At 51.2% G+C, this 25,583-nt stretch overlaps 3 protein-coding genes across 4 annotated transcripts; 1 reads left to right on the forward strand and 2 right to left on the reverse strand.

Moving 5' to 3' along the window:
- Positions 1–1,857: 1,857 nt before the first annotated feature.
- NOP10 (NOP10 ribonucleoprotein) lies at positions 1,858–2,550 on the reverse strand. The gene is made up of 2 exons (XM_036447135.2): positions 2,415–2,550; positions 1,858–2,139 (listed from the first exon to the last, which is right to left on the reverse strand). Exons 1-2 carry the CDS (start codon positions 2,466–2,468, stop codon positions 1,999–2,001), a joined length of 195 nt encoding a protein of 64 aa, XP_036303028.1. The 5' UTR covers positions 2,469–2,550; the 3' UTR covers positions 1,858–1,998.
- A 2,736-nt stretch (positions 2,551–5,286) lies between these two features.
- NUTM1 (NUT midline carcinoma family member 1) lies at positions 5,287–15,254 on the forward strand. Its single transcript, XM_036447083.2, has 7 exons — positions 5,287–5,317; positions 7,383–8,088; positions 10,274–10,402; positions 11,512–11,651; positions 12,125–12,411; positions 12,683–12,799; positions 13,135–15,254. The coding sequence occupies exons 1-7, from the start codon at positions 5,302–5,304 to the stop codon at positions 15,058–15,060; spliced, it is 3,321 nt and encodes a 1,106-aa protein (XP_036302976.1). The 5' UTR covers positions 5,287–5,301; the 3' UTR covers positions 15,061–15,254.
- A 1,572-nt stretch (positions 15,255–16,826) lies between these two features.
- LPCAT4 (lysophosphatidylcholine acyltransferase 4) lies at positions 16,827–24,598 on the reverse strand. Of its 2 annotated transcripts, none has more exons than XM_036447155.2 (14): positions 24,367–24,598; positions 22,928–23,070; positions 22,387–22,607; positions 21,883–21,995; positions 21,690–21,750; positions 21,344–21,387; positions 21,114–21,148; positions 20,508–20,562; positions 20,304–20,386; positions 19,939–20,064; positions 19,214–19,346; positions 18,014–18,112; positions 17,507–17,663; positions 16,827–17,214 (listed from the first exon to the last, which is right to left on the reverse strand). In XM_036447155.2, exons 1-14 carry the CDS (start codon positions 24,478–24,480, stop codon positions 17,060–17,062), a joined length of 1,539 nt encoding a protein of 512 aa, XP_036303048.1. In that variant the 5' UTR covers positions 24,481–24,598; the 3' UTR covers positions 16,827–17,059. The 2 variants fall into 2 exon arrangements, with proteins under 2 accessions (XP_036303048.1, XP_036303039.1); XM_036447146.2 differs by having other exon boundaries at positions 21,344–21,402; positions 24,367–24,597.
- Between the last annotated feature and the right edge of the window lie 985 nt (positions 24,599–25,583).

A 25,583-nucleotide genomic window follows, 5' to 3' on the forward strand; every position in this document is an offset into this window, starting at 1 on the left:
CCTCTTAAGGCACTTATATTTCTGAGCACATTTCAGATGTTAATACCTAGAAGAAAGATGTCTTAAGGAAAAAGTCCTTGGTATATTCAAACCAGTTTGCCTTTCTATTCTACTTCAATTCAAATATTTCCAGGTCAAAGTCTTTTCAGTTGTCTACACAGAATATAGTATGAGGGGGGGGGGGGGGATTATAAAGATAGATAGAATTGCAGTCAACATTAAAAAAATAAGAGATTTCACTAAGTTTCTGAAATCCATAGATCTTTTTCCTAGCCATTTGCATAATTTTAAACATAAGCAGGAAACAAGTATTTCATTATTCCTATAAGTTAAAGTCATTGATTTGAAAATCATATCTTCCATTAACTGTGGTCCAAGTTTAGATTTTTTTTTTTCTCATCAGTCAACAATTATCCTGAATTTTTCTGCTGGGATGCTCAGACTTCAGATTTCAAGAGAAACATATCTAACCCATTTCAGGACCAATTTTAAATAAGTTAAATTTACATCTGCTCTGGAGTCTAAAATTTTGATGCAATAAAAAAAATATTGTGTAATTAGCATACAATCTCCACAAAGCAATTTTTAAACCTGTAGCATTAAGCAAACATTCAAATCTAATATTAAAAGCCACAAATGAGAAGACTGGGAAATGAGAGTATTAACTTGACAAAGAGTCAAAAAAGCAAGCTAGCATTTTTTGAATGCCCTTATACACAATATTTTGCCTTATCTTCCCTTTAATATAAAGTAACTGGATTAAAATTTCATGGTTGCTCCATGACAGCTGCTCCAAAATTCAAAAATCTCCCAGTATTTTCGTTATTAACCCCTAACAGTAGCTTGAAAAACAAAATCTCTGCTTGAATCTCTTGTATCTCATCTTTTAAATTAAGATCTATGTAGTTCCACACCACATAGCAGCTAGCTGCCAGAGAGAATATAAAATTGGGTGTCTACTGTAAGAGGGCAATTCCTTGAAGAGAACTAAAGCCTGGGAATATTACCAGAGGGGCAGTAAATATGCATAAATATTCACACTTAGACAACACTGTAGGTAAATTAAGGTCCACTACTGATCCAAATCATTTTAGAAGAGAACTTAGAAATGATGAGAAAAATGGGACTAAACAGGTAAAGTAACTTTCTTAAAGTTATACAAATCGGGGGAAATCCTGGTTTCCTGACTTTGAATTCACTGCCTTCCCTCTACAACAGTGGTTGGCAAACTCATTTGTCAACAGAGCCAAATATCAACAGTACAATTAAAATTTCTTTTGAGAGCCAAATTTTTAAAACTTAAACTATATAGGTAGGTACATTGTTGTTAAACTTAGAGTACTCCTAAGCTGGCCTTTGCTGAAAACTCAAGTGTTCAAAGAGCCACATGTGGCTCGTGAGCCGCAGTTTGCCCACCACTGCTCTACAATATGGTTATTACCTTTCAAGCAACTCTTCCATTTCGAGTCAAAACGGCATTTCAAGGGGCAGGAAATTAGTTACATGACCCCAGGGGTACTGTTCAGTGAAGGCCAACATTTATGTGAGTCTTTCTTAACCTTCCCTTCCCCAACACCCTCCTATCACTAACAGTACAGCACTACTCCAGGTACAGCAGTTTTTAAGATTTTCGTCAAAGTGTACCTACCCCTGGGTTACTCTTCCCTCTCATCTTCCTCGTGTTTTTGTTTTTATTTTTTAAACCATTCCTTTACCCCCACACACGGAAAAGAAGAGCTCTTTCCAATCATTTTAATAACGTGGCAGTCAAAATATGAAAAGCAGACTCATACTTGTTTTCTTTAAGGGGGGGTGCTACCAACACAAGCATGCTCCAAACCTTAGATCTAAGCCTTCAATTCTAAGGTAATGATGACACCGATTCCAAAGAGCAAGGGTGGTAAGAAGGCTTCAAGGCTCACAGACGGAAAAGCTTGGTTTCGCAAAAGTCTCAGAGGGGTCGCCGGTGGCAGGAGAGACATGAAATGCAAGGGACCTTCACAGTACAGGGCGCGGCTGCTGGGTCATCAGCACCTTGAAACGTTTCTTGATGGTGACTCGGTGTCGGGAGTATTTGTCGTCTGGGGAGAACCGAGCAGGATGGGCCGAGCAGGTCTGTTGTCCCAGAGGATCAAACTTCTGCTCGAGGAAGGAAAGAGAGGACATAATCTCAGTACAGGAGGGATGAGAAAACTCAATCACCGGCATCGAAAGAGACCTGGAGGGCTGGGATAGGGAAAGGGACCCGCGAAAAAAAAGAGTAAAAACAGGAAGACAGGACGCTCGGCGGTCACAACCAGCAGTCATACACTCCAGCTTCCACCACGCCAGGCTCTGGCGAGTCTCAGCCTCTCCTCTCCCCCCTTCCCCCCGACAATTCTCGCCAAGCCCACGTATCTGTTCCCTCTTCTCACCTTCAGGGTATAGACCCGTTCCCCCTGTTCATTGAGGTAATACTGGAGAAACATGATCTCGCGGAAGCAGGAGGCTCCAACGCCGTCTGCGATTCTCTACAGAGAACTTCGCGTGGTTGTCAGCTTTCTTCCGGTGCAGCCGGAAATAGCTCTCAAGGCATGCCGGGAAATGTAGTCAATTGCGCGCCTCTCTCCAGCTGGGCAGAAGGCGGCGCGCTGGTGCGGGACTTGGCCCAGTTGCAACCAAGTTGCAACCTTGCAGCCATTGGTGCTCAGTTGCAACCTTGTAGGCTTTTTAAGACACGTGAAATGTGCCCATTGTGTGCCAGACATTGCGAGGCATAACAGGGGGAAAGGGATGAATATGGGATGAATATCAGTGAATAGAATCCTGTCTTTATCACAAGATGCGCAACCATTTCATGGGCATTGGGTTTCTAGTGACTGGAAAAATAAATGGCTCCAGGATTTAGAGCCCCTTTACCTTAGAGAAGAAAGAAAGATTTCTTTCCTCCCCTCTTTTACAGCCGGTTCCCCAGCCCTATCTTAAAGTACTGGCGGTAAAAGTGCATGATGGGTATTCAATGTACCGCAAAGAAAGCGTGCAGTTATTTTATGAAACTGGTGAAGTACGTTTTAGTGGTTGAACCAAGATTCAAACTCAGGTCTCTACCACGAATTCAGCGCTCTTTCTTATAGTGGTGAGTAACTAATAATAACATAATAAGATATACTTCCTAGGGGTATTTTGAATACTTTAAAGAACGTAGAAATTCTCTTATAGAGCTCTGGTTTAAAGAAATGAAAACTGGAAACTCAGATAACATTACAAAAATGATCGTTGCAGTATTATTTAAAATCGCAAGAACATTGGAATATATATTACTTTTATAAAGAGAAAAACCTGAAAGCTCTTTTTAAAAAAGGAATATAGTTATGTGTGAAAGGGTGATATCACCACAGGGTAATGAATTTCTGTTTGAAGTTAGTGTTTCCAAAGTATTTGGTCCGGGACGTGAATTTCGAATTGTTCAAGTTCCTGATGATATTGAGAAGTGTTTAGAAAAGAAGCAGCAATCTATGTAACGTCCTGTTTCTGTTTTAGCTTTTTTTTCCCCTAAAATATTCTTTCAACGATGATCAATTTAATTCAACACCTGACATATGCGTTCCTAAAAAGCTTTACATTAAAATATCTGACTTGCGTTGTCATGTTTTTTTTAAAAAAAAAGAATATAAATGTAATGATACAGACACATTTACTTGTAGTGCATAAAATATCTCTACAAGGATTCACAATATACATGATATTGGTTTCCTTTAAGACAAAATACTTGGGCTCCACGAGAGAGGAGTGGGAAGGGAGATTGCTGTTTTGCATACTTTTACTTTAGAACCAATAGCATGGTGAAGGCCTGGAGTGGGGCAGGGGCTAGGTGCAGGAGAAAGAGGCCTGAAAATAGGGGACATCTAGAATACTGTTAGCAATAATGAAAAAACAAAACCCTACACACATACAAAACCCTATACACATATGTGCACAGCCCATGAACACAGACACTAAATAGTGTGGACCAAGGCGGGGGTGGGAAGAGCGAGGGAGGGGAGGGAGGGGCGGGAAGAGCGAGGGAGGGGCGGGAGGGTGGGAACCGGGTGAAGGTGGGCAAAGGGGGGAGGGGAGAAATGGGGGCATCTGCAATAGTGTCAACAAAAATATTTCAATAAGAAAAACATTTTTAAAATTATTTAACAGCCCAGCCAGCGTGCCTCTGGTTGAGCGTCCACCTATGGAGGTCCCAATTCGATTAGTCAGGGCACATGCCCGGGTTGCGCTGGCTCCTCCCCAGTGGTGGTGGAGGGAGGGGAAGGGTGAAGGGACAGCCAATCAATGATTGTCTCTCATCATTGATATCTCTCTCTCTCTCTCTCTCTCTCTCTCTCTCTCTCTCTCTCTCTCTCTCTCTCTCTCTCTCCCCCCCTCGGGCGCGCATGCGCACGCGAAATCAATAAAAGCATATATATATATATTTTTTTAAATTACTTAACAGAATACTTACAAAAACGATTTAACAGACAAAAGAACTTTTTGGTCTTGATATTTTAGGCTGAATGCCAGTTGTTTTTTTTATAGTGTGTTGCTTTTCTGCCAAGGGTTAAGGTTGAGCCTTCTGTGGGCTATGGAGCTGATGGTAGTGGATTGTTTGGGAACTACATGACAGCTTCCCAAGGAACTGATATGCACACAGCAGCCAAACACTCTGGATCTTTCCAGACAATCCTAATTTCAGATATTCCATTCCCAATGAAATGTATTCTGAGTTGGTTCAGAAAATATAGCGAACACTGAATTAAATCAAGGGCCTGCCACGACCTACTATTATTAGGAAGTCAGTTACAGAACTGGGTGGGATTGAAGAGCACAAAGCTAAACATATTGATGAACAATTGAATAGGGAATGCAGATGTAAAATATAATGTTGGGAATCTGAGAAAAAGTCACAATTTGCTCTAAAGTGGCATACAACAATTGTGTTGCCAAACTCTGGTTGGGAGGGAATTCCTAGTTACTGCCAATTTACCAGAGCCCCTTGTGGAATATCTCCCTCCCCGTCCCCAGAACGCCCCGCCCCCTCTCCCGCACGCCCCTCCCCTTCTCCCGCATGCCCCCCCCTCCCGCACGCTCCTCCCCCCCCCCCCCCCGCATGCCCTCCCCTATAGAATGCCTTGAATCCTAGATTCTAGTTCTGTTTTGATTCCATCTTTACCCTTCCCTCCTTGGATCCCTGTGTATCTACTGGAGCTAGGTGACTCTCTGGGGCCTGGAGCTGACTTTCTCATTCTGGAGGCTTCTTCTAGACAGCCAGGGGTAGTGCCCAAACCTGAGAGGATGACTTCAGATGGAGGTAAGTCTGCAGGTGTGCGTGTTGGGGGCAGCGGGGCGTTTCCTTGGAGATTCAAATTTGACACTTTACCTGGGGTTGAGCACTTGGATTGACCAAGGGGTATGTGAAAGGACTAGACCCCGCAAAAGGCATCGCACTCGGGGAAGCTGGGGAAGTAGACCGTGCCATTAAGGCAGGGGGGTGGGGAAGGAAGAGGCCCTTTTGGGAGGAAGGTCAAAGCAGCTCGGAGGAGAGTGCTGATGTCTAGAGAAGGGATGGCACTTAGCAATTTGCTACTCTGGAAGAGGGACCCCTTCTACAAGCGTTGGTGACAAGGGGTATGTGTGTATGTGTGGCACCGAGATGGTTCAGGGGGAAGACCCAAGTTCCTGTGTCTTCCTTAGGTAATTGGGGCTTGATCTAGAATTTTGCCATGAGAGAATTGAGCTGGGGTCATTTTTTTTTTTTAATATATTTTGATTTTTTTTACAGAGAGGAAGGGAAGTGGGATAGAGAGCTAGAAACATAGATGAGAGAGAAACATCGACCAAGCTGCCTGCTGCACACCCACTATTGGGGATGTGCCGGCAACCGAGGTACATGCCCTTGACCAGAATCGAACCTGGGACCTTTCAATCCGCAGACCAACACTCTATCCACTGAGCCAAACCGGTTTTGGCAGCTGGGGTCATTCTCAATGTGTTGGGGGAGGGTGGGGAGGTGGATGGAGGCCCCCCCTAAAAAGCTTTTCGGTGGAGTTATCTGTTGCCAAGTCAACAGAGAAATGCCCTCCTGAAAGCTAGACTGGAAGGTATTATAACCCCTGCTCACCTCATGGCTCCTTCAGCCCCGGAGATGCTTCGCAGTTTTCCTTAATTCCCCCAGGGCCAGGATGAGAACCGGGGCTTCCCTGATTTTTCTGCTTTTTGTGGAACTCGGGCCTTCAGACCCGTTTCATTGTGTCTAAACCCCTGGCCCTCTGCTCTGTGGTTGAGATGACGGGTTTGCTCACATTCCCTGTCTCTTTTATGGTCTAGTGTCAAGAAGTAGACGCTGGCCGAAACCGGTTTGGCTCAGTGGTAGAGCGTTGGTCTGCAGACTGAAAGGTCCCGGGTTCGATTCTGGTCAAGGGCATGTACCTTGGTTGCGGGCACATCCCCAATGGGGGGTGTGCAAGAGGCAGCTGGTGTATGTTTCTAGCTCTCTATCTCTCTCCCTTCCTGTCTGTAAAATATCAATAAAATATATTAAAAAAAAAAAAAAAAAAGAAGTAGACGCTGAGTGTTGTTTATAATAGGGGAGGAGAGTGGCATGGAATTAGGCAGATGACCTATTATTATTATAAAAAGTCCTAGGAGACACATGTCCTGATTCATTAAGTAACGTTTTCATGTATTTATCCTTGGTCTCTTAGAGCCCACATGACTCCTTCTTAGCAGGTAATCTTTCAGACTTCAGCGTCAGTCCCTTGTTCGTGGTGGATCCTAAATTTCTGACAGCAGCTCCAAGCAGAACCACAGAGTCTGCATTGCCAAATGTTAACATGTGCAGCAGCTACTCAATGCTCTGGAAAACTCCCTCCCTCCCCTTCCCCCCCTCCCCGCCCCCCTATTTCCTGGCCCTTATCGCTAGTCATTCCTGCGATTATATAACAAAATTTCTGAGACGCAAACATTTCATCCGCACCCCTTCCCCTGGGACAGTGTTTCTGTGAGGGGTGGCCAGGACCACAGAGCAGCTGAAAGCAGCGTTCGGGTGGTTTGTACGGCTTTGGAATGTGTTGGCCTAAGAGATGTTCCAGTATGCTGGGTGGGATGTGAGCTTGATCTAGAATTTTGGAGCATGAGCTGTTGGGGCCAACGACCGTTGCAACTTATCTAGTGTAATAATTTTCAGTGGGGAGTAAGGGACATCAAAGTTACTTGGGGGACGTTTGCAAACTACACAAGTTTCCCCTCCATTTCCCCTTCCTATCCTGCTGAGAATCAGAGCTCTGGTTCTTCAAAGACTAAAGTAGAACTCTGATAACCTACTTTATGGTCTGCTTTTCTCCTGTTCCATTCCCTGCTTTTCTTTGTCTCAACAGCATCTCCATTGCCTGGACCAGACATGACCATGAAGCCTGGCCCTGCCCTGTCTCCTTTCACGGCACTTCCCACCCCCCCATCTGCTCCTGGCCCACCAGACCAAGCACCCTGGGAGCTGCCGCCACAGCCCTCCGTGCCTTCAGCTTTCTCTCCAGGCAACCCTCTGGTGCTCTCTGCTTTCCCCAACCCAGTGTTGGTGACAGGGGATGGGGTCCCCGGCCACAGTGGGGCTGAAGCTGGCAAGGTCATTGTCAAAGTCAAGACAGAAGGGGGGGCAGCTGAGCCCTCTCAAGCTCAGAACTTTATCCTAACTCAGACTGCCCACAATTGGATTGCCTCGAGTGCTCCCTGTGGGGGCTCCGAAGGCCCTCCACCTCAATTTGTGATAGCCTCCAACGTGAAGACCCTTCTGCCCAGCGAGGCTGTGGGGGTGAGCCAGGAGGGCCTCCCAGGCCTTCCTGCTCAGGTCGCAGCACCAGCCGCCCAACTGGCTCCCATTGTGCCCCCCGAAAAGGCTTGGCCAGGGCCACATGGGGCAACCGGAGAAGGTGTGGCAGCGGCCCAACCCAAGCCATCCCTGGCTGACCTCTCCTATACCTCCAAGGGTGTTTATGAGAACTTCCGACGCTGGCAGCGCTACAAAGCCTTGGCCCGGAAGCACTTATCCCAGAGTCCTGATGCAGAAGCTCTTTCTTGCTTTCTTATGTAAGTGGGGAGACCTGGGGTAAATTTATCTAGAGCTTTTAACCAAGGAGGGCTGTGGGATGGACAAAAGAGGGTAGGTTATGGAGGAATACTTGAGGCAGGTCATGAGGGCAATACAGATGCTAAGAAGAGTACAAAAATCACGATGATTATGATAACAGTCATATAGCAGCCTTCAGGTGTCTTCTCTCCAGTGATGCTCACAACGCCCAGTTCAGGCAAGTGTTTTTATGGTAATCCTCACTTAGGGATGAGGAGACTGAAGCTCACAGAGGTTTCCTGTCATAAAGTGTGGAGAGATGATTGGAATGTAGGTCTCTGACACCAAGTGCCAGGGTCCCCTGGTTCTATTTTAATACCTTTATTTATTTTTTTAAAATATATTTTATTGATTTTGTACAGAAAGGGAGAGAGATAGTTAGAAACATCGATGAGAGAGAGTCATCGATCAGCTGCCTCTTGCACACCCCCTACTGGGGATATGCCCGCAACCAAGGTACATGCCCTTGACCGGAATCGAACCCGGGACCCGTCAGTCCCCAAGCCAACGCTCTATCCATTGAGCCAAACCGGTCTTGGCTATTTTAATACCTTTAGACACTGAGTTGAGCCATCCAAACTGCCAGGATGAGGAGTGCCCTGACCCATTCCTATGGGAGGGGAGGACAATGTGGGGCCAGGCAAAGACCCTTCTGAGTGTCCTCTCATACCACTCCTATTTTAATTAGGAGAATTCAAATTGAAATGGGAAGGTGGTAGAGCTTGCTTAGTGGTTGAGGGTCCAAGTTCCACTGCTCCCTAGATTTGCAATCCTGGGCTCAACACTTCATATCTTTGCCCTCATTTTTCTCACTTAGAAAGGGGGTAATTATACCTACTACCTCAGAGGGTTGCTGAGCAGTGAAATGAGTAAATGCATGTGAAGTGCTTAGCAGAGTGCCGGGCACAGAGAATGCTTCACTAAATGGTAGCTGCATGCTGTTGTTATAAAAAGGCAATCTAGAAGAGAAAAAGAACTCACAAAAGGTCAAACTCTTTTGCTTAAGAGTATGAGCGGATGCTTAGCCAAAGAGCCCAGCATTATGGGCTGTCTCTTGAGTTTATAAAACAGCATCACTGGCCATCTGGGAAATTTTTCTGTTTCCTACGTAGACCTGCTGCCTCTCTCCACTGCACGGTATTTTGTGTAAACCATTTGGTAACACATGCTGCATTTTACTGGATTTTAAAAACGTACATGTTGTTCCTCCCATGGCTGACTCTTAAAGGAATCTCCCTTTCCACTTTGACTCTGGAGTGATTAAATCAAGAGGCTCTCCCAGATAATTAAGTTTAGACATCTTAACCTACTCCCTGCTTTCCTCACACAATTCTGAGTCTCTCTTGGAGCCTGGCAGGCTGAATTTCAAACTCTTGAGCGAGTACTGCTTCTGGCCCTGGACTAATCCTGCTGTCCATACTGCAGGCCTCTAGACCCCCAAAGTGCAGCCTAGATCCTCTGCAACGGTTACTGGGGAAGCTGGTGACATGCCCTCAGTTCTGGACTGCTGGGTGCTGGAATCCATATTTATAACAAGCTCCACCAGGGGGTCTTAGGCACAGTAATGCTTGAGGACTTGTTTCAGGGGAGCAAAAATGAATCGCAGACAGTTTGAAGAGTATTGATATTTGACAGTCTGTGAGGGGTATCCTGGAGGCAAAAACACACTAGCAAAAACCAACAAATAAAACACCACATCACCTTCACTTTGAGTTAGTGAGTGCCTTTTATTTTATTTTATTTTATTTTATTTTATTTTATTTTATTTAATGCAAGAGCCTTTTGGACAGGGTTAAGCCTACTTTACAATGAAACCTATTCATTTAATAACTTGAGTTAAGGAAAGTTTAGTGAAGGAAAGCCCTGTGAGAATTAAGGGTGGTTGATTTCAAAAGATGGGAGAAGAATCATGTTTGATTTTGTGTAAGATTTGTAAATGTCAATGGAAAGAAAGGCCAGGATGGCCAATGAATGGTTGGGAGTAGGTGGGGAGAAGGTTTTGGAAGCCCAATCATGTGGGACGTGTCGGGGAGTGAGGGGCACACTAGATCTGATGAGGGGCCGGGTGTGTGTATTAAGATGGTGTCAGGACAGGTGGGTGGGGCGGGAACACTTGTAACTGTGACTGACTCCAAGGGGTTTTAGCCCAGTGCTGCGTTCCCTGGCCCGCCTGAAGCCCACCATGACCCTGGAAGAGGGACTGCCAAGGGCCGTGCAGGAGTGGGATCGTACCAGCAACTTTGACCGGATGATCTTTTATGAGATGGCAGAAAAGTGAGTCTGAGGAACGCTTCTTCTCTTACTGGGGGGCTGTGAGGCTGGAAGGGCAGGGTCAGGTAAGAGAGGCTGGAGTCTGGGTGTGGGGGGGATTATTAAAAGGGATGCTAGGACTAGGATATGACCTCCTGGATCCTTGTTGCTTCTTCCACCATCTTTACTCTTGAGGTTTTCTATCCAGTCTCCTCTTGGAGGCTCTCCCTTTTCCAGACCTTGAGTTGTATAAGGGCCTTGGTAATGAAGCTCTGAGAATGGGATTGGAGCTCAGTCAGTGTAAAAATTCCATGTTGCAGAGATCTGGCAATGAGCAGGTAAGCACTATTAGACAGATTCCTTACTATCTCACTGGCCAGGTAGCAAAGCGCCTATGGATGCTGACCTTAGGACCACCCCTCCTTTGGAAATAGTGGTTCAGAAATTGGTTCCTCCTCTCATCACAGGGAGGTGCTGGCTCTTGAAGAGGCTGGTCTGGGGCAGCCGGGGCCCTGGATGCCAAGAGTGGACTCCTGCCTTATACTACCTCCCCCCATTTATTCATGATTTAATCATTGGTTCAATAATTCTGAGGAAAATGATCCCTTTCCTCTATACTTCCTCCCCCAAATCTTCTGGACCCATACCTCCTATATTTACCCTGCTCAGTCTCAGCCTTAGGACTTCTGGGTCTCAGCAGTCTCCTGGTGGGAACTGCCTTGAATGGCAACCCCAGGCCCTGCAGGGTTTCAGCTATTTTTTTATGGTTGTAGGCAGGGAAAGGGGAAGCCTTGAGAAAGGGGCCTGGTTGTGGGATCCCACCAGGCTGTGGCACAGGCATGATTGAATGCAACGCGCCTGTATTCATTGCTGCTCTCTACCCGTGGTGGTGCTGTGTGAGAGAAGGCATGAGAAAGAAGTGAAAGGCATGGCTCTGTCCTGGAGATGCTTACAAGCTCTACATTGTTCACCTTCTTAACGAGCTACCTAGGTGACCACTGTAGGTGAAGGAACTATGTGGTGATCTTGTGAGGTTTCCTCAGAGCTGATACTTGGTCATCTGCCAGCAGCTGCCTCCTGGTGTCCGGGTTCCTGATGGGTCTGGCCTTAGCACTTCCCTTTCCCCTCTGCAGGTTCATGGAGTTTGAGGCTGAGGAGGAGATGCAGACTAAGAACACACAGCTGGTGAATGGGCCCCAGGGTTTGCCTCCTGCAGCCCCTCTGAAAGTCGATCCTCCACAGCTTCGGGCCCCTGAGGTTTGCCAGCAGCCAGGTAAGGCTACCCAGTTCTAACAGAAGCCTTACACCAGGGGCTCAAAGAAAGGCACACAGAAAGCATTACCCTTACTTCTGCCTCTTTTCCTCCAGGGGGTGGCATTTGATGTTCCCAACAAGGCAAATATAGGAGACTGGGTTCTCCGGTTCTCTTGGTCCCAATCTAGGTATTGATCTTGGCCAAGTAAACCAACTACTCTCTCACGGAGGCTGTGAGTGCAGCCCATAATACCTCACTGCCTAAGACATGGGGCCTGGAGTAGGGACTTCTTGGAATTTCAGGGTTTCCAAGATTCTTCAGACAGTGGCTCTCTCTCAGACCTTGCAGCTCCTCGATCTTTTCCCATGGCTGGTACTTTTTGGGGTGGCCGTATCCAGCCTGGAGCCATTGTGCTCTCCCATGGGGCTGGGAGGCAGAAGCTGTAGTCTCTGTGCCACTGTCCACGCCCCCCTTTGCATCTCTCCCCTTAGTGTACATTCCCAAGAAGGCAGCCTCCAAGGCGCGGACCCCCCGCCGACGGCAGCGCAAAACCCAGAGACCCCCAGTGCCTGAGGCTCCCAAGGAAATCCCCCCAGAAGCTGTGAAAGAGTATGCCGACATCATGGAAGGGCTGGTGGGGAGCCACCTGGCCCCGGGGGAGTCCGACGGAAGACTGCAAGAGGATGAGCAGCGGCAGGAGGAGGACGGGATGTATCCAGACCCAGATCTTCTGAGCTACATCGATGAGCTGTGTTCTCAGGAGGTCTTTGTCTCCAAGGTGGGGCCCGGCCTGGATATCTGCTTCCTAGCAGATCCTGGGGTGGGAGCTCCAGGGAACGGAAGATCTAGGGTTCTGCCCCAGGCTCCTCTGTTCTGTACTGAGCAATTCATATGCGTGTATGCACGCATGTGAATGTGTATACAAGTGGTTGGTGGTCATGGCTGATAACCTGGGGGGGAGGGGGAAGGGCACTATGGCTACTCTAGAGCCTCTTGGCTCACGAGTTACCTCCTGTCAGACTCACATCACTTTTCCTTCTGCTGCCCAGGTGGAGGCCGTCATTCACCCTCAGTTTCTGGCAGATTTACTGTCCCCAGAACAACAGAAAGACCCTTTGGCTTTAATCGAGGAGCTGGAGCAAGAAGAGGGACTCAGTCTTGCCCAGGTAAACCTGAGGGGTTCGGGGGTATCAGAACAGGAAGCTTGCGTGCTGTTAGCTAAACCTACACTGTCTCGGATGGTTATGACTTCTGGAGGCAAACAGCTTCCAGAGAGGGCTACGGGTAGTGAACAGTAGGTAAGGGACTGTGGACATGCAGGAAAAGGGAAGTGTAAGGGCTCAAAGCTGGGACTAAGGCCTAAGAAGGCAGAAGAGAGCTATGGCATCGGTCTTTAATACTATCGCGTAAGCCACTTGCTTGCATCCTCTGCCCTGCCCATCCACGCAGCCACCCCTCTCACAGCCACGTGTAGCATGCTATGTGTCCATTCTCCTTCCAGCTGGTTCAGAAGCGACTCCTGGCCCTGGAGGAGGAAGAGGATGCAGAGGCAGCTCCAAGTTGCACTGGAGCTCAATTGGACTCAAGTGCTTCTGTTTCCGATGAGGATGAAGATGGGGGTGGACGGCTTCGGCCTTCCCCTGGGCATCAGGTGGCTGGGGGCACAGTGTGCCTTGGGAAATCTGCTTCTCCAGGAAAGCGAGCAAGAGAGGTGCATAGTGGGCAGGAACGGGCCCTCGATGGCCCAAGGGGCATGTGCAGGGATGGGAACACGCTGACACCTCCCAGCAGCTGGGACTTGCACATAGAACTTGCATCTCCACAGGGAACTCGAGGTGCAGAGAGAGGACCTGGAAAGGTTCCAAACCAAATATTCCCACAGCCAGGTGACCACGTGGGAGGTGCTGGGTCCCCGGGGCACTCCCTGGTGGCTGATGGGACTTCGGAGGCTCTGTCCCTTTGCTGGCAGGAAGATCCCCAGCTCGAGATAGTTCCCAGCTTGGAAGCTGTGCTCGCAGGGCCAGAGCTGGTTCCTCTGCAGGAACCGGGGCTGCAGATAGGACAGCAGGCAGGGGGTGTTGGAGTGATGTATCAAGGGCAGGAGCTGCTAGCAGAGCCCCAGGAAGGCTGCTCCGGAGTCATGTGGGGAGGTGACATAAGTCCTGTGCTTCAGAGTTTTGACCAGAGCCCTTCCCCTAGAGCAGCTGAGGACAAGGATGAGGACGGGGCCTCTTTCAGTCCAGGACTTTGGCTCAGCAGTGAGATGGATGAAGTAGGCTTAGAGTTGCCCTTACAAATCGAGGTCACAGAGACCTTCCAGGATGACGGGGAATGTGTACTCGAGCACCAGGGAGGCTGCCAGGCCCTGGGTCTAAGAGAAACCACAGCACCTGGGGGTCTGGGGAGCAGTCCAATTCCCTGTGGAGGCACAGGTGCCACAGCTGCCCTAGACAAGAGGAACTATAGCCTAGCCTTGAGGCCTAGAGGAAACAGGGAACAGAGTCCTGAGACCCTACAGGATCTCAGCGATCTGTGGGCTCAAGCTTGCTCCCCTTTGCTGGAAGGCAGTATTGATGCCTCCACACTGGTTTCCAAAGAAACCCTCCTGCCTGCTTGTCCAGGCAATGTCATTCTCCTGGGGACCCAGGATGCCTCCACCTTCCCCGAGGCCAATCAAGAGGCAGGGAACAGAGGCAGTTCCATTTCTCTGCTGGGAACCACCGTTGACAGCCATATACTAGATGTTAGAGATGGCTGTGGCCTCCAGTTAGGGGTCAGTGAGGATACCTGCCCACTACATTTCAGTTACCACCCCCAAGGAGAGGGCAGGGAGGACACTGACTTACTGAATTCAAAAGACCTTGATCCCTTTCTAGGGAATCAAGAGTCTTATGCACATGGGACTCCCAAGCTCACATCTTCCCGGGGCCTGGCAAGAACTTCCCCTCGATGGGGAGCCAGGGATGCCTCAGTTCTGAAGGAAGCCTCTCCTGTTAGAGGAGCACACAGCACAGCAGGTGGAGCCAAAGGACAGGAGGAGGAGGAGGAGGAAGAGGAGGAGGAGGAGGATGAGGAAGACGAGGAACTCTCTGACTTTGCCTACCTCTTGGCCTCTAAACTAAGCCTGTCGTCAAGGCGGCCTCCTCTTGGTCCTCACCCTGCTCCAGGCTTGTCCTCCACGGGAGGTCAGGGGCTCCAGAGAGCATCCCGCTCCCTCTCCGCTGAGAGAGGAGGCCCCGGCCAGCCTCCATATCCTGTTGCTAAGTCTAGGAAGCGAGCTCTAGTTGCAGGGCCAGTACCTGCTGGAAAGAGGCCCTACCTGGGAGCTGAACTTGCCGTCTCTGGGGAGACACCCTCGCAGCCCCGTAAGAGAAGGCGTGACAGCTTGGGCGCAGGCAGAAGGAAGAAACGGCGCCGGTGCCAGTAGGGAGCAGCAGGACCTTCCTATCCCTCCTGCCAGTCCCTGAAGCCAGGGCCCCTTGAATAGATTTCACCCCAGTTGCACACAGAGACCTGTTCTCAGTCCTTTGTTTTGTTTTTCTGAAAAAGTGGTTAGTGTGGGGAGGGAGGTCACACCAGCCAGGTTGGAGGTGTCCTGGTGGGAGGCGAGGGCGGAGTACCTTCGAAGGAGTTGTATTGGAACAAAATGAATAAAGACCTTTTTTTTTTGTTAGAAAATAACTCTCCGTGTGCTCATTTGTATTCACTTCTTGGCTCCTAGATGGGGTAAGATGCTGTAAAGAAAGGTGGGAGGGCCTTGGACTCTACAGATTGACACCTTTCCTGCCGTTAGCCTTACACAGGCTCTCTGATAGGCCCCAGCACTGAGAAGCCCCTGTGACTTCATCCCTCCCCATCATAGGCCCGGATGTGGGTATTTGTGGAGGTTTTCTCTGGGCAGCCTGTCATTGTTTCCCTTTAAAAGTCTACATGGAGCCCAAGTTGATATGCTCAGCGGTTAGAATGTCAGCTCACACACTGAAGGGTTTCGTGTTCAATTCCCAGTCAAGGGCATGTACCTGGGTTGTAGGTTCCATCCTCAGTCCAGTAGTCAGGGTGCAAATGGGAGGCAATCAATAGATGTGTCACACATAGATGTTTCTCTCTCCTCCTCTTCTTTACTCTCTAAAAAAAAAATCAATGGAAAAAATAATCCTCAGATAAAGGTAAGGATCAAAACAAAAGAGGGATTACAAAAACCCCCCCACAGAAGTCTATATGGAAAGATGCCACTGGTATGGCTCAGTGGTTGAACATCTACCCATGAACCAGGTCGTGGTTCAATTCCTGGTCAGGGCACATGCCTGAGTTATGGGCTGAATCACCAGTAGGGGGCGTGCAGGAGGCAGCTAATTGATGATTCTCTTTCCTCTTTGATGTTTCTCTCTTCCTGACATCACTAAACACACACACACATATATATGAAAGATATTCTTTAAAAAACCTGGGATAGCCGAAACCGGTTTGGCTCAGTGGATAGAGCATCGGCCTGCGGACTGAAAGGTCCCAGGTAAGATTCCGGTCAAGGGCATGTACCTTGGTTGCCGGCAGATCCCCAGTGGGAGGTGTACAAGCAGCAGCTGATCGATGCTTCTCTCTCATCGATGTTTCTAACTTTCTATCCCTCTCTCTTCCTCTCTGTAAAAAATCAATAAAATATATTAAAAAAAATAAAAAACCTGGGATAGGTATTTAAGTTTTAAAATATAATTTTCCCACAACTGTGTCTGGAATGCACCTCTATAGGAGGGCCTTATTTTCTTCTTCCTTGAAAAGAGGGTGGACAGAAGGGACTGAAGTGTCCTCAATTCAATCCCATGGCAGAAAACCCTCTTGTGTGGTTGGTCTGAGCTACAGAGAGGAGGCATCAATCTCAGTAGGATTATTAAATATGGAATGGCAGTTAGCTATTTTTTAATCTCTAACGAGGACAGAACAAGAGGGAATAGGCTGAAAAGAGGTTCATGAGTAAGCCTGTTAAAATGTGCACACACAGGGCATGACAACAGGAGGAAAGGACACGAGAATTGCAAGATTTCTGTGCAGAAAAGCACCATGTTCAATTGCAAGTGAAGATCCACCCAGCTCTGGCCCATAGGACTAACCTGGGGAACCTTTGGGATTATCCAATGGCCAGCCGGCAACTAATAATCCCTTTCCTTCCCAGCTAATGATACCATCAATGTGACCGAGCTTCATATTTTTTAAATAGATATAGATATATATTTATATTTATATATAAAATAGTTTCTTACAAAAAACCCCAAACAAACAAAAAAAAATGAAAATCAACTTAAAAAAACAAACAAAAAACCAAACAATAACAAAAAATCAAGCAGGAGCAGAGAGGGCTTGAGGCCCAGGGTCGGCCCCTGGCGCTGTCTTGAATCTGTGGGCCAGAATGCAAGCTGGGGAGGTGGAGGGACTCAGTCGCCCTTCTGCTTGGGTGAGTGCACAGTCCCATTGGCCAGCACGGCGCAGCTGCCTGGGGAGGAGGCGTTTGGTGTCTGGGAAGGGCGCAGGTAGGTGCTGAAGAGCTTCCCGTGGAGTGGGTCACGGAGAGAGAAGTCCTGGAACTGACCTGGATAGACAATTGGGAGATGCGGAAAGTAAAATTATCTAAGGAGGCGCGGAAGTGGGTGCCCTGCTCTTTTCTCAGTATGTTTTGTCACTCTCACCTCTGCTTCGTTCCTCAAATCAGCCTTCTAGCCAATCCCTTCCATTCTCACCTCTCAGATGTTCTGTTCCCTGGCACTAGCCACCAACCAGCTCTTGTTCCCTCCCGGCCCAGCGCTGAAGGTGCCCTTGTTCCCTCCAGCCCAGTGCTGAAGGTGCCCCGAATGTTCACGTGGGCTGAGAAGAGTGTGACTCACAGAGGGAGAGGCCGTGGTGGGGTCCCGCCTGGCACAGCTCTGCATGCAAAGTCTCGGCAGCAGGGCGGGGCGACCCCAGCAGCAGGCGCAGGATGGTGCTGAAGCCGTCTCTGCACAGCAGGCGACCGGGCCCCTCTGCTTGCTCCTCGGCAAACAGCTGGTAGAGAAGGGGACACAGGTCAAGCCCTCTCTTCATGCCATCACCTCCGTACTCTCTCTCCGGACAGGCTCCTCCTCTTCCAAGAATGCAAAACTCAGGCCCTCCCTGGCCCCTGGGTCCTTTCTGCAGGAGAATTTAACCTCACAGCTGCTGTCTTCTCCTCCTGTTCCCAGCTAAGCCTCAACGTACAGACACCGGAGCTCTGCAGTTCACAGTGTGGCACAGGGCTGGATACCAAGCACCAGCTATCTAGAAGCTACTGGTAATAGGATACCACACAGGCTTCTGGGTGGGGGAGCACAGCTGCCATGTCCAAACCCCCCCCCCCCCCCCACTCCCCCGGGTACCTCAAAGGCCAGGCGAGTCAGCTCCTCTAGGCCTGTGCCCCTATCCAGAGCTGCCAGCGCAAGGGCCACATCTCGGAAGTCCACCAAACCGTTGGCGTCCTGGAGTGTGAAAGAGAAACGAGGGCGATGTGGGGGACCGACCCTGCATCCTCCCTCTTCTCAGCAGGCACAGGGGTGACTCCTGCGTCCACTTCCCCGAGAACCCAGAGTTCTAACCTCTCCAGGAGCCCTGATAGTTCTCTCAGGACATGGGTGTGCTCAAGGTCTACCCCAAGTCACCTGGTGACACAGCACTCTGTCAAACTGATTCTCTCCGGACTCATTCTGTGTGGGAGAACTGGTCCAACAGACTAAAAGGGGGCCACTGGCATAATTTCTTACAAAAAGACCGAGAAGGATGCCTGCCACCTCTAGGGGGAGCCATGGCATTTGGGCTTTGGTTCCGTTCTGCCACAGGCGAAGGGGAGGTGCTCCTTCCAGGGACTGTCTGTCTGATCTTAGGTTTCAACACACCTGGTCACACTCTGTCCCTTCAGAGGGTGTGGAGAGCCACAGTCTCCATCTTAGATAAAGAAAGAGCTCCTGAGGACCACTGGTAGTTGTTCATAAACATTAAGAATCTTCTGGGACAACCTTATTATAATTCAACGGAAAAACCTGGTAAAGCCCCGGGAAATAATCTGGTTTGTCAAAAATTCTCAAGAAAATTCAGAGATTCCCAAGAGAAGCTGTGGGATATTCTTAAAAATCTGCTCAAATATAGCAAATACTCCTGGGTTTCAAACTCTGAACTATCTGACCTGTCCAGTGCTGACTCCTCCATGTCACCTTCCCACCCAACAACCTTCATGCCTCTTCTCTGAAACCCTCACGCAGTGACTGACTTTCAAGGTCATGTGATCCCGTGCCTTTGCCAATCTCTAAAAGTGGCTTTGGAAATGTATGGATCTCACTGACCAATAATTCCTCCGTTGTTCGACCTCACAAGGATTAAAACATTGCTCTGTGACGTACTGGATACTCAAAAAAAAAAAAAAAAAAAAATTTCCCAGAGGACCTCGGCAATTGGCCATCTGACAACAGCGGTTAGAACATCCAGCACAGACTCCAAATTGGTCATCTAATGGGACTGACGTGGCCACTCAGATGACATCCTTAAATGCTGAGCTCTGCGCCCTTCATCCACCCTGGTTCCTTTACCTTCTGGAAGTAGCTAAAGGCACCGGCCACAGTCTGAGGGTCAGAGAGTTGGAGCTGCCTAGCAAACTCATCCTGGTTGATCATTCGACTCCGGCCTGGCTCTGCCCCAGTGTCCACGTAGCCAGGGGACAGCCTGCAATGGAATTGTTGAAGGCAGAGAGCTGACTCAGTTTCTTTCTGGCACACCACCCAGCAGGACCTTGGGTCCAGCCCCAAGAGTTTTCCAGTGTTGGTACACCTGGTGTTTTTCTAAGATATACTCTGACTCAAACTCCCTTGAGAGCTATTCTTACTTTTTTTTCTTCACTCGGGCAATTGCTTATCTTCCCCTTTCTTTTTCCTCCACTATCTTTTAAAAAACTCTTCTATCTTACCACTTAAAAAAAAAAATAATAATAATAAAATATATATATATTATTGATTTTTTTTTACAGAGAGGAAGGGAGAGGGATAGTTAGAAACATTGATGAGAGAGAAACATCCATTAGCTGCCTCCTACATACCCCTTACTGGGGATTGCCCGCAACCAAGGTACATGCCCTTGATCGGAACAGAACCTGGGACTCTTCAGTCTGCAGGCTGACACTCTATCCACTGAGCCCAACCAGTCAGGGCCACTTTTTTTTTTTTAAAGGCTTTCCTTCCTCCTTCCCATTTCTTCTTACTCTTTTTCTGTCTACTAGTGTACATGACACTGACCACTCGTTATCACCAAGGTCACTTACCCAGCCTTTCGAAGAACCTTTCCCAGTTCCCAGAGCTGTGGCTCAAATGCCACCTTCAGCCGGCCCACCACAATCACAGGCAAGCTCCCTACAAACTCGCACTCGGTGGCTGGAATGCCCAGGGCCCTATAGGATGAAGAGGGATGGAATGGGGACGGGGGTGGGGAGATGAGGCAGAAGAATTTTTTAGGGGTTCATTACTGGCTGACCTAACAACTAGGGAGAGGACTTAGGCTCCTTTTACCCCCATCCACCCTGTCTCAGCCCTTTCCCCCATTTCTGACTCAAAACCTCAGCCCTCCACCCCCTCTGTGATCCCTTTGCCCTGTATATCTGCTCCAGGAAATTCTTTGTAGAACACTCACTGTGCCATGACCCTCTGGACATTGTTGGCATACAGGGTGGGGTCCCTGCTCTCCTCTGGGCTGGGATGGTACACAGGGAGGAACTGAAATATACACACACACTTCCCATCAGGATCTCCAAGCCAGGTGACCACTCCATCTCTTTCCCAAAAGCTTCAGGGGTCAGGGCTCGTCCACTCTCCCAACCCACCACGGGGGCCATACCTCCACATCTACGATGCTGCAGGGCTGAGAGGCTGTGAGCCAGAGGACTTTCAGTCTAAGACAAGAGAGATTTCAGACGCTCACTAATTTCTCACCGTGTGCTCCTCCCACCAGGCAGAGGGGAGTGGGTTATTTCTGCTCACTGATATAAAGATGGACTCCTAGCCATACAGTCAGCTTTGCAAGTGTGTTGGGAGACAGGGAAGGGCCAGAAAAGCGGGAGGGAAAGCGAGAGGCTTGGCTCTTCAGGGCTGTGCCAGAGGAAGGACTGCGGGCGGGAAGAGGTGTGAATAATAGGGAAAAGGGCAAGAGGCAAGCCTCACGATGGTGGTTCTCAGGAAGGAAAGAGTGGAGGAGAAAATCACTGAGGAACAGGGAAGTGAAAAGGAGCTGCGATCACAGCATAGATGATGATGTGGAGAGCTCCAAGCACTTCCAGATCACATTGGGAGAGCAGGACAAAACAGAGGGAAACAAGCATCTTCCCTAGGATGCTCTTAGCCAAGAACGAAGGGCCCCTGGCCTTGTCTGGAGATTGGAAGATGGGCCAGGAGTTGTCTGATAGACCCTGCTCCCCACCCTCACCCAGGGACCACCAGAACTCACACTCCGGGGCCCCTCCATGCCCAGCTGGTGGTGTCCTATGGGAGAAACAGAGGTGAGGGGAGAAAGGCATTATTTTCTTCCTTGGAACTGGCCAATCCTCTCTGAGCAGAGAGGCCGGGACCCACCCTGGCCCCACCCACCACGTGCACAACCCATCACGGTACTGACAGTTTTCACCCATTTGGGTGAATTCATGCTCCCTCATCCCCCTCTCTCAGGCCGAGACTCACCAGGCTGTTGGGGTAGCGGATGAGGATGGGCTGCACAGGGACCCCTGCGATGAAAGCTCCTAAGTCCCATTTCCACCCCCACCCCCCCAGGCAGAGGTTAGTCCACAGAGGCAGCCGGAGGGCGTGAGTGCAGGGGTCTGGGACAGTGCTCAAAGGAGATCTGGCTCTGTCCCATTTCATTTATAATCTTCTCTCTGACTTCTGGAGACTTTTCAGGGTCAGCTGGGCGGTTTCCTGTCTCCCGATCCTCCCCCACCCGTCCACGTCTCGGGTTATTCCAGAGTCCCTCTTCCAAACTGAGGCTCCTTTTGCCTCTATCCCTGCCACCCACTGTCATTTTATTCACCTGGTTTGAATTTAAGCAAAGCCTTCTTGTTGGAACAGGTGCCCTCAGGAAAGAATAGAACCTGGAGGAAAAAAAACCCAAGGGACCAGAATGAGGTGGGGTAGGCTGAAGGAGAGGAGAGAGGAAAGAGGAAAGAGAAGCCTCTGTAGCAGCTCATTAAACGAGAGGAGAGAGTCTTCAGACCCTTACCCACCTGGGGCCACTTGCCTCCTGAGGTAGCCCGCCTTCGGACTTCCTCTACCACTTTGCGCCGAGAAGCCGGATCGTGGCGGGACACGAGGATGGCTTGGTTGAAGCGAAGAAGGGCTGAGGTCCAGAGAGGATACTAGGAGTCACTCGGTTCCTACCAGGGGACAATGACACCCACAACCTCCCCGCCTTCAACAGCAGGAGATGCTTCCTAGTCACCTCTCTGTCCTGGGGATCCTCCTTTAGGGTATGCTGCCCTTTTAGGGAACTGACCAGCAGTTCCCTCCAACACCTTCCCTAAAGCCCCAGCCCTCAGAGTCTACGATGAAGTGGGTTCACAAATGGTGTTAATTTGCATTTCACTGGCCCACATCAATCTCTTCTAACTCTCCCCTGCAACCGTGAGGTCAGTTCTCCTCTCCAGAGTGTGTCCATCTAATTCCTGTCTCCTCCCCCCTACCCCCCCATAGTTGTCATCTCTCCCCTTTACCCCCTTAAACTCTCTCACCTCCAATGACCGGCACAGAAAGGTTCTCCGCTCGGGACACAACCTTGGGCAGGTCACAGGGCAGGAGGACAATGGGGTCAAAGAAAGTCGAGTGGGGGGCGGCAACAAGGACAGGGGCCTGGAGGCGAGAGGCCCGCTGGCCCCGAACGCGGATCCGGAGGAAGCCCAGGAGGAAAAAGAGCAGGCGGCTGAGGCCCAGCACCCCGTTGTGGCACACAGTCCTGCAGGGCAAGGTGGGGCATCAGTGGAGGCAGGGAGCGTGACCCTCACTCACCCAGGTGTAGGTGCCTGGGAAAGCAGGTGCCCTTCCTTTGCCCTCTGTTACTCTGGCCAAAGGGTGGAAAGTCTCTAGCTGCTCTGGGGCACCGCAGGGCACATCGCTTAGTGATGAGGTCCCGGGTACCAGGTCTGGGCCTGGCTGACTCCTCTCACCTTGCCAGGCCGGGTATCAGAGCTTCAGAACCCTCCCTCCTGAGGGAGCACAATAAACAACAGGAAACAAGTGAGAAGTAGGGTGTCCGGGAGCTAACCCCCCACTTACTTCCTCCATCCTGTCAGTGGCTCCTGAAGCTGCTCCTCAGAAAGACCAGCTACTTGCAGCCAGGCAAAGGGCCAGAGGAGAAAGAGGACGATAAAGGCCAGAAGCACTCGGATGGGGGCCAGCAGTGCCCCTAGGAGGCAGAACTGCAGAGGGCGGGAGAGAAGGCCACTTCAGGGCGGGGAGATGCTCCCTCCAAAGCTTCCTTTCCCCACAACGATGGACCCAGGAGCAGAGAGCCACTACCCAGGGTAGCCCAGGAGACAAGCAGTGTAGAAACAGGAGCCTGAGTTGGCATCCAAGGTGGGTGAGAACAAGTGAATAAAAGATGACTAGGCCGAGGGGGCCTCATTTCCCTATCTTTCAGATGGTCTCCATCCCACCTAGACAATCGAATGCCATGCAATGCATCCAGAACTCGGGGAGGCCGTTGAGAGTGTTTAATGATAACCTACGGAAACACACCCAGCACAGTGCTTGATGTGCAGTAGGCTGGAGATAGTTCCTCCTCTCCCACGTCCCGTTCCATAAATAGCTCCTAGGTCCAACAGACACCAGGAGGATGTCTCCTTCCCTGTTGGGCCTGGGAGATGGAGGGTTGGAACGCACAGAGGTCCCCTCTGCAGGCGGCAGGGCAGTCTCTAGCCTGTCCACTAGCGCTCCCCTAGTCCTGGGGGCGGGGGGGGGGGGAAAGAGGAGGGGCTGGGGGGCCGGGAAGAGAAGAGCTCAGCTTTCCTCCGAAGGATAAAGGGTTGCCAGGAGGCAGGGTGACTCCAAGGGCTGCCCCAGGGAGGGTGCAGGTAAACAAAACCGAGCCCCAGGCGCTCGCCTCGGGGGAGGTGACGGCCGCAGAAACCTAGGACACTCCCCACGCCGCTTCTCAGTTCCGCTAGGCTGGTGCGACCCCGCGCTTCCTGTAGCCAACCCCGTCCTCAGCCCTCCCAGCCCCGGAGGTGCTGCAGTACAGGGAGCGGGGGGAGGGGAAAGAGGGGGCGTTGGAAGGGCACAAGGGCGCAGACTCGCGGCCCAGAAACCCGTTTCCTCTCATTCAGAGCCTCGGAGAAGCCTCCAGCACGCCCCTGCCCCCCAAACCGGGCTCTCCGTAGCCTTCACCTCCTTCCTAGCCTCTTGGCCTCCGCAGGATGCCATCCGCATCCCCCGCGCCCTCCATCTCCCCCACCCCTGGCTCCCGGGCAGCCCTCCATCCCCACCCAGCCAATCCTCCCACACCTCGGAGCCTGTCTGCCGCTCCAGACCGGGTCCTCCCCGGGGCTCCGAGCTCAGCTCCCCGCCACCCCCACGTGCGCACCCCGACTCCCGCCCCGCAAGCCTCTCCAGCACGTCCTTCTCGGACCCCATCCCTATTTTCTTTGCCAGGTCTCTCCATGGCTTTCTCCTCCAACCCCCCAAGCGTCTCCCCGGCGTCCCACACCCGCACTTACCTTAATCCTCTGGAGGCGGGAGAGATGCAACTCGTGCACGAACGGGTTGGGGGGCGTTGAGGGTCCGGCGGTGGGCTCGAGGGGGGCGCAGTCCCCCGGGCGTCCCTGGCTCATAGCGGCGGGCGGAGGAGGCGGGAGGGAGGGCGCCGGCCGCGGCCCCGGCCCCGCTCTGCAGAGCTCGCAGCTGCGGTGCGGCGGCGGCGGCGGCGCTCTGGCCCGGCCCCGCCTGGTGCGGGCGCCGAGGGGCGGGAGCGGGCGGCGCGGCCCGGCCCGCGTTGTCAGGGCGCCGGCCGCGGGGCGGGGCTTCCAGCGCCCGGGCGCCCCGGCTCCGCCGCGCCCGCCGCGGCTCCCGCAGCCCCTCCGGCCATTGTTCCGGGAGGCCGGATGCCGGGCGCGGCTCCCGCCCGCAGATGCCCGCGGGTCTGGTGCTCTGGCCTTCCTCCCCGCTGGCCTCGGGGTGCGAGCGGGTTAGGGATTTCGAGTGGGCGTGGAGCCGAGGTCGCGCTCCGACCCGGCTGGCGGGTCCAGGTCGCCCTGCGGGCGCAAGTTGGGGTGGGGGCCTCCAGCGGATGGGGGTGGGGATGGGGATGGGGATGGGGATGGGGATGGGAGGGCGGGGACGCGGTGCGCGGAGGCTGGCAGCTCAGGGACTGGCGGGGTCCAGGTCTCCCGCTCCCGGCCGCTGCTTCCCCTCGGAAGCCGACCACCTTTCCTTCCTGGGCCGGGCGAGTACCGGAGGTGCTCTCGCCCCCCGGCGGCCGCGGTGTGCCTCGCACCTCCTAATCCTCATCCCTCCCCGCATCCTATTCCTCATCCTCATTCCTCCCCGCATCCCCATCCTTCCCCGCATCCTCATCCTCATCCCTCCCCGCACCCACTTCCTGCCGGCGCAAGATGCGCACCTGTTCTGGGGTGAGGGCTCCTGGAATCCGTGCTTGGCCAGCTACCCGCAGGACGCTGGCCCACGTGCTTCCCTGGAGCCTGCAAGCCAGAGGAGGCGGCCAGTGGGTACCGGGAAAGCTGGGATGGCTCCAGACGCAACAGTTTTTCCTTCTAGGGTCTCTTTTCTGTTGCTGTCTCCCTCTCTCCACCGTAAGAGGACAAATATCCTCCACCCCCAAACGACTAGCTATCCTAGGAAACTCGTAAACTGGCTAGCCACTGTTTGTCAGGTGATGGTGAGATCAGGGAACTGGGTGAACTTTGAGATCCATAGC

The sequence above is a fragment of the Pipistrellus kuhlii genome, unplaced genomic scaffold, assembly GCF_014108245.1.
Source record: "Pipistrellus kuhlii isolate mPipKuh1 unplaced genomic scaffold, mPipKuh1.p scaffold_m20_p_1, whole genome shotgun sequence".
NCBI classification, from domain to species: domain Eukaryota; kingdom Metazoa; phylum Chordata; class Mammalia; order Chiroptera; family Vespertilionidae; genus Pipistrellus; species Pipistrellus kuhlii.

Bases quoted from the DNA above. Each gene is read 5' to 3' on its own strand.
- NUTM1 (XM_036447083.2), top strand. The intron at 8,089-10,273 runs GTAAGTGGGGAG...AAGGGGTTTTAG, and splicing joins GCTCTTTCTTGCTTTCTTAT to CCCAGTGCTGCGTTCCCTGG. The intron at 12,800-13,134 runs GTAAACCTGAGG...TTCTCCTTCCAG, and splicing joins AGGGACTCAGTCTTGCCCAG to CTGGTTCAGAAGCGACTCCT.
- LPCAT4 (XM_036447146.2), bottom strand. From the start codon at position 24,480: ATGAGCCAGGGACGCCCGGGGGACTGCGCCCCCCTCGAGCCCACCGCC. The intron at 21,403-21,689 runs GTGAATAAAATG...AATGGGACTTAG, and splicing joins TTTGCTTAAATTCAAACCAG to GAGCTTTCATCGCAGGGGTC. The intron at 20,563-21,113 runs GTGAGTTCTGGT...CTCTTGTCTTAG, and splicing joins GCATGGAGGGGCCCCGGAGT to ACTGAAAGTCCTCTGGCTCA.
- NOP10 (XM_036447135.2), bottom strand. From the start codon at position 2,468: ATGTTTCTCCAGTATTACCTCAATGAACAGGGGGAACGGGTCTATACC. The intron at 2,140-2,414 runs GTGAGAAGAGGG...TTCCTCGAGCAG, and splicing joins AACGGGTCTATACCCTGAAG to AAGTTTGATCCTCTGGGACA.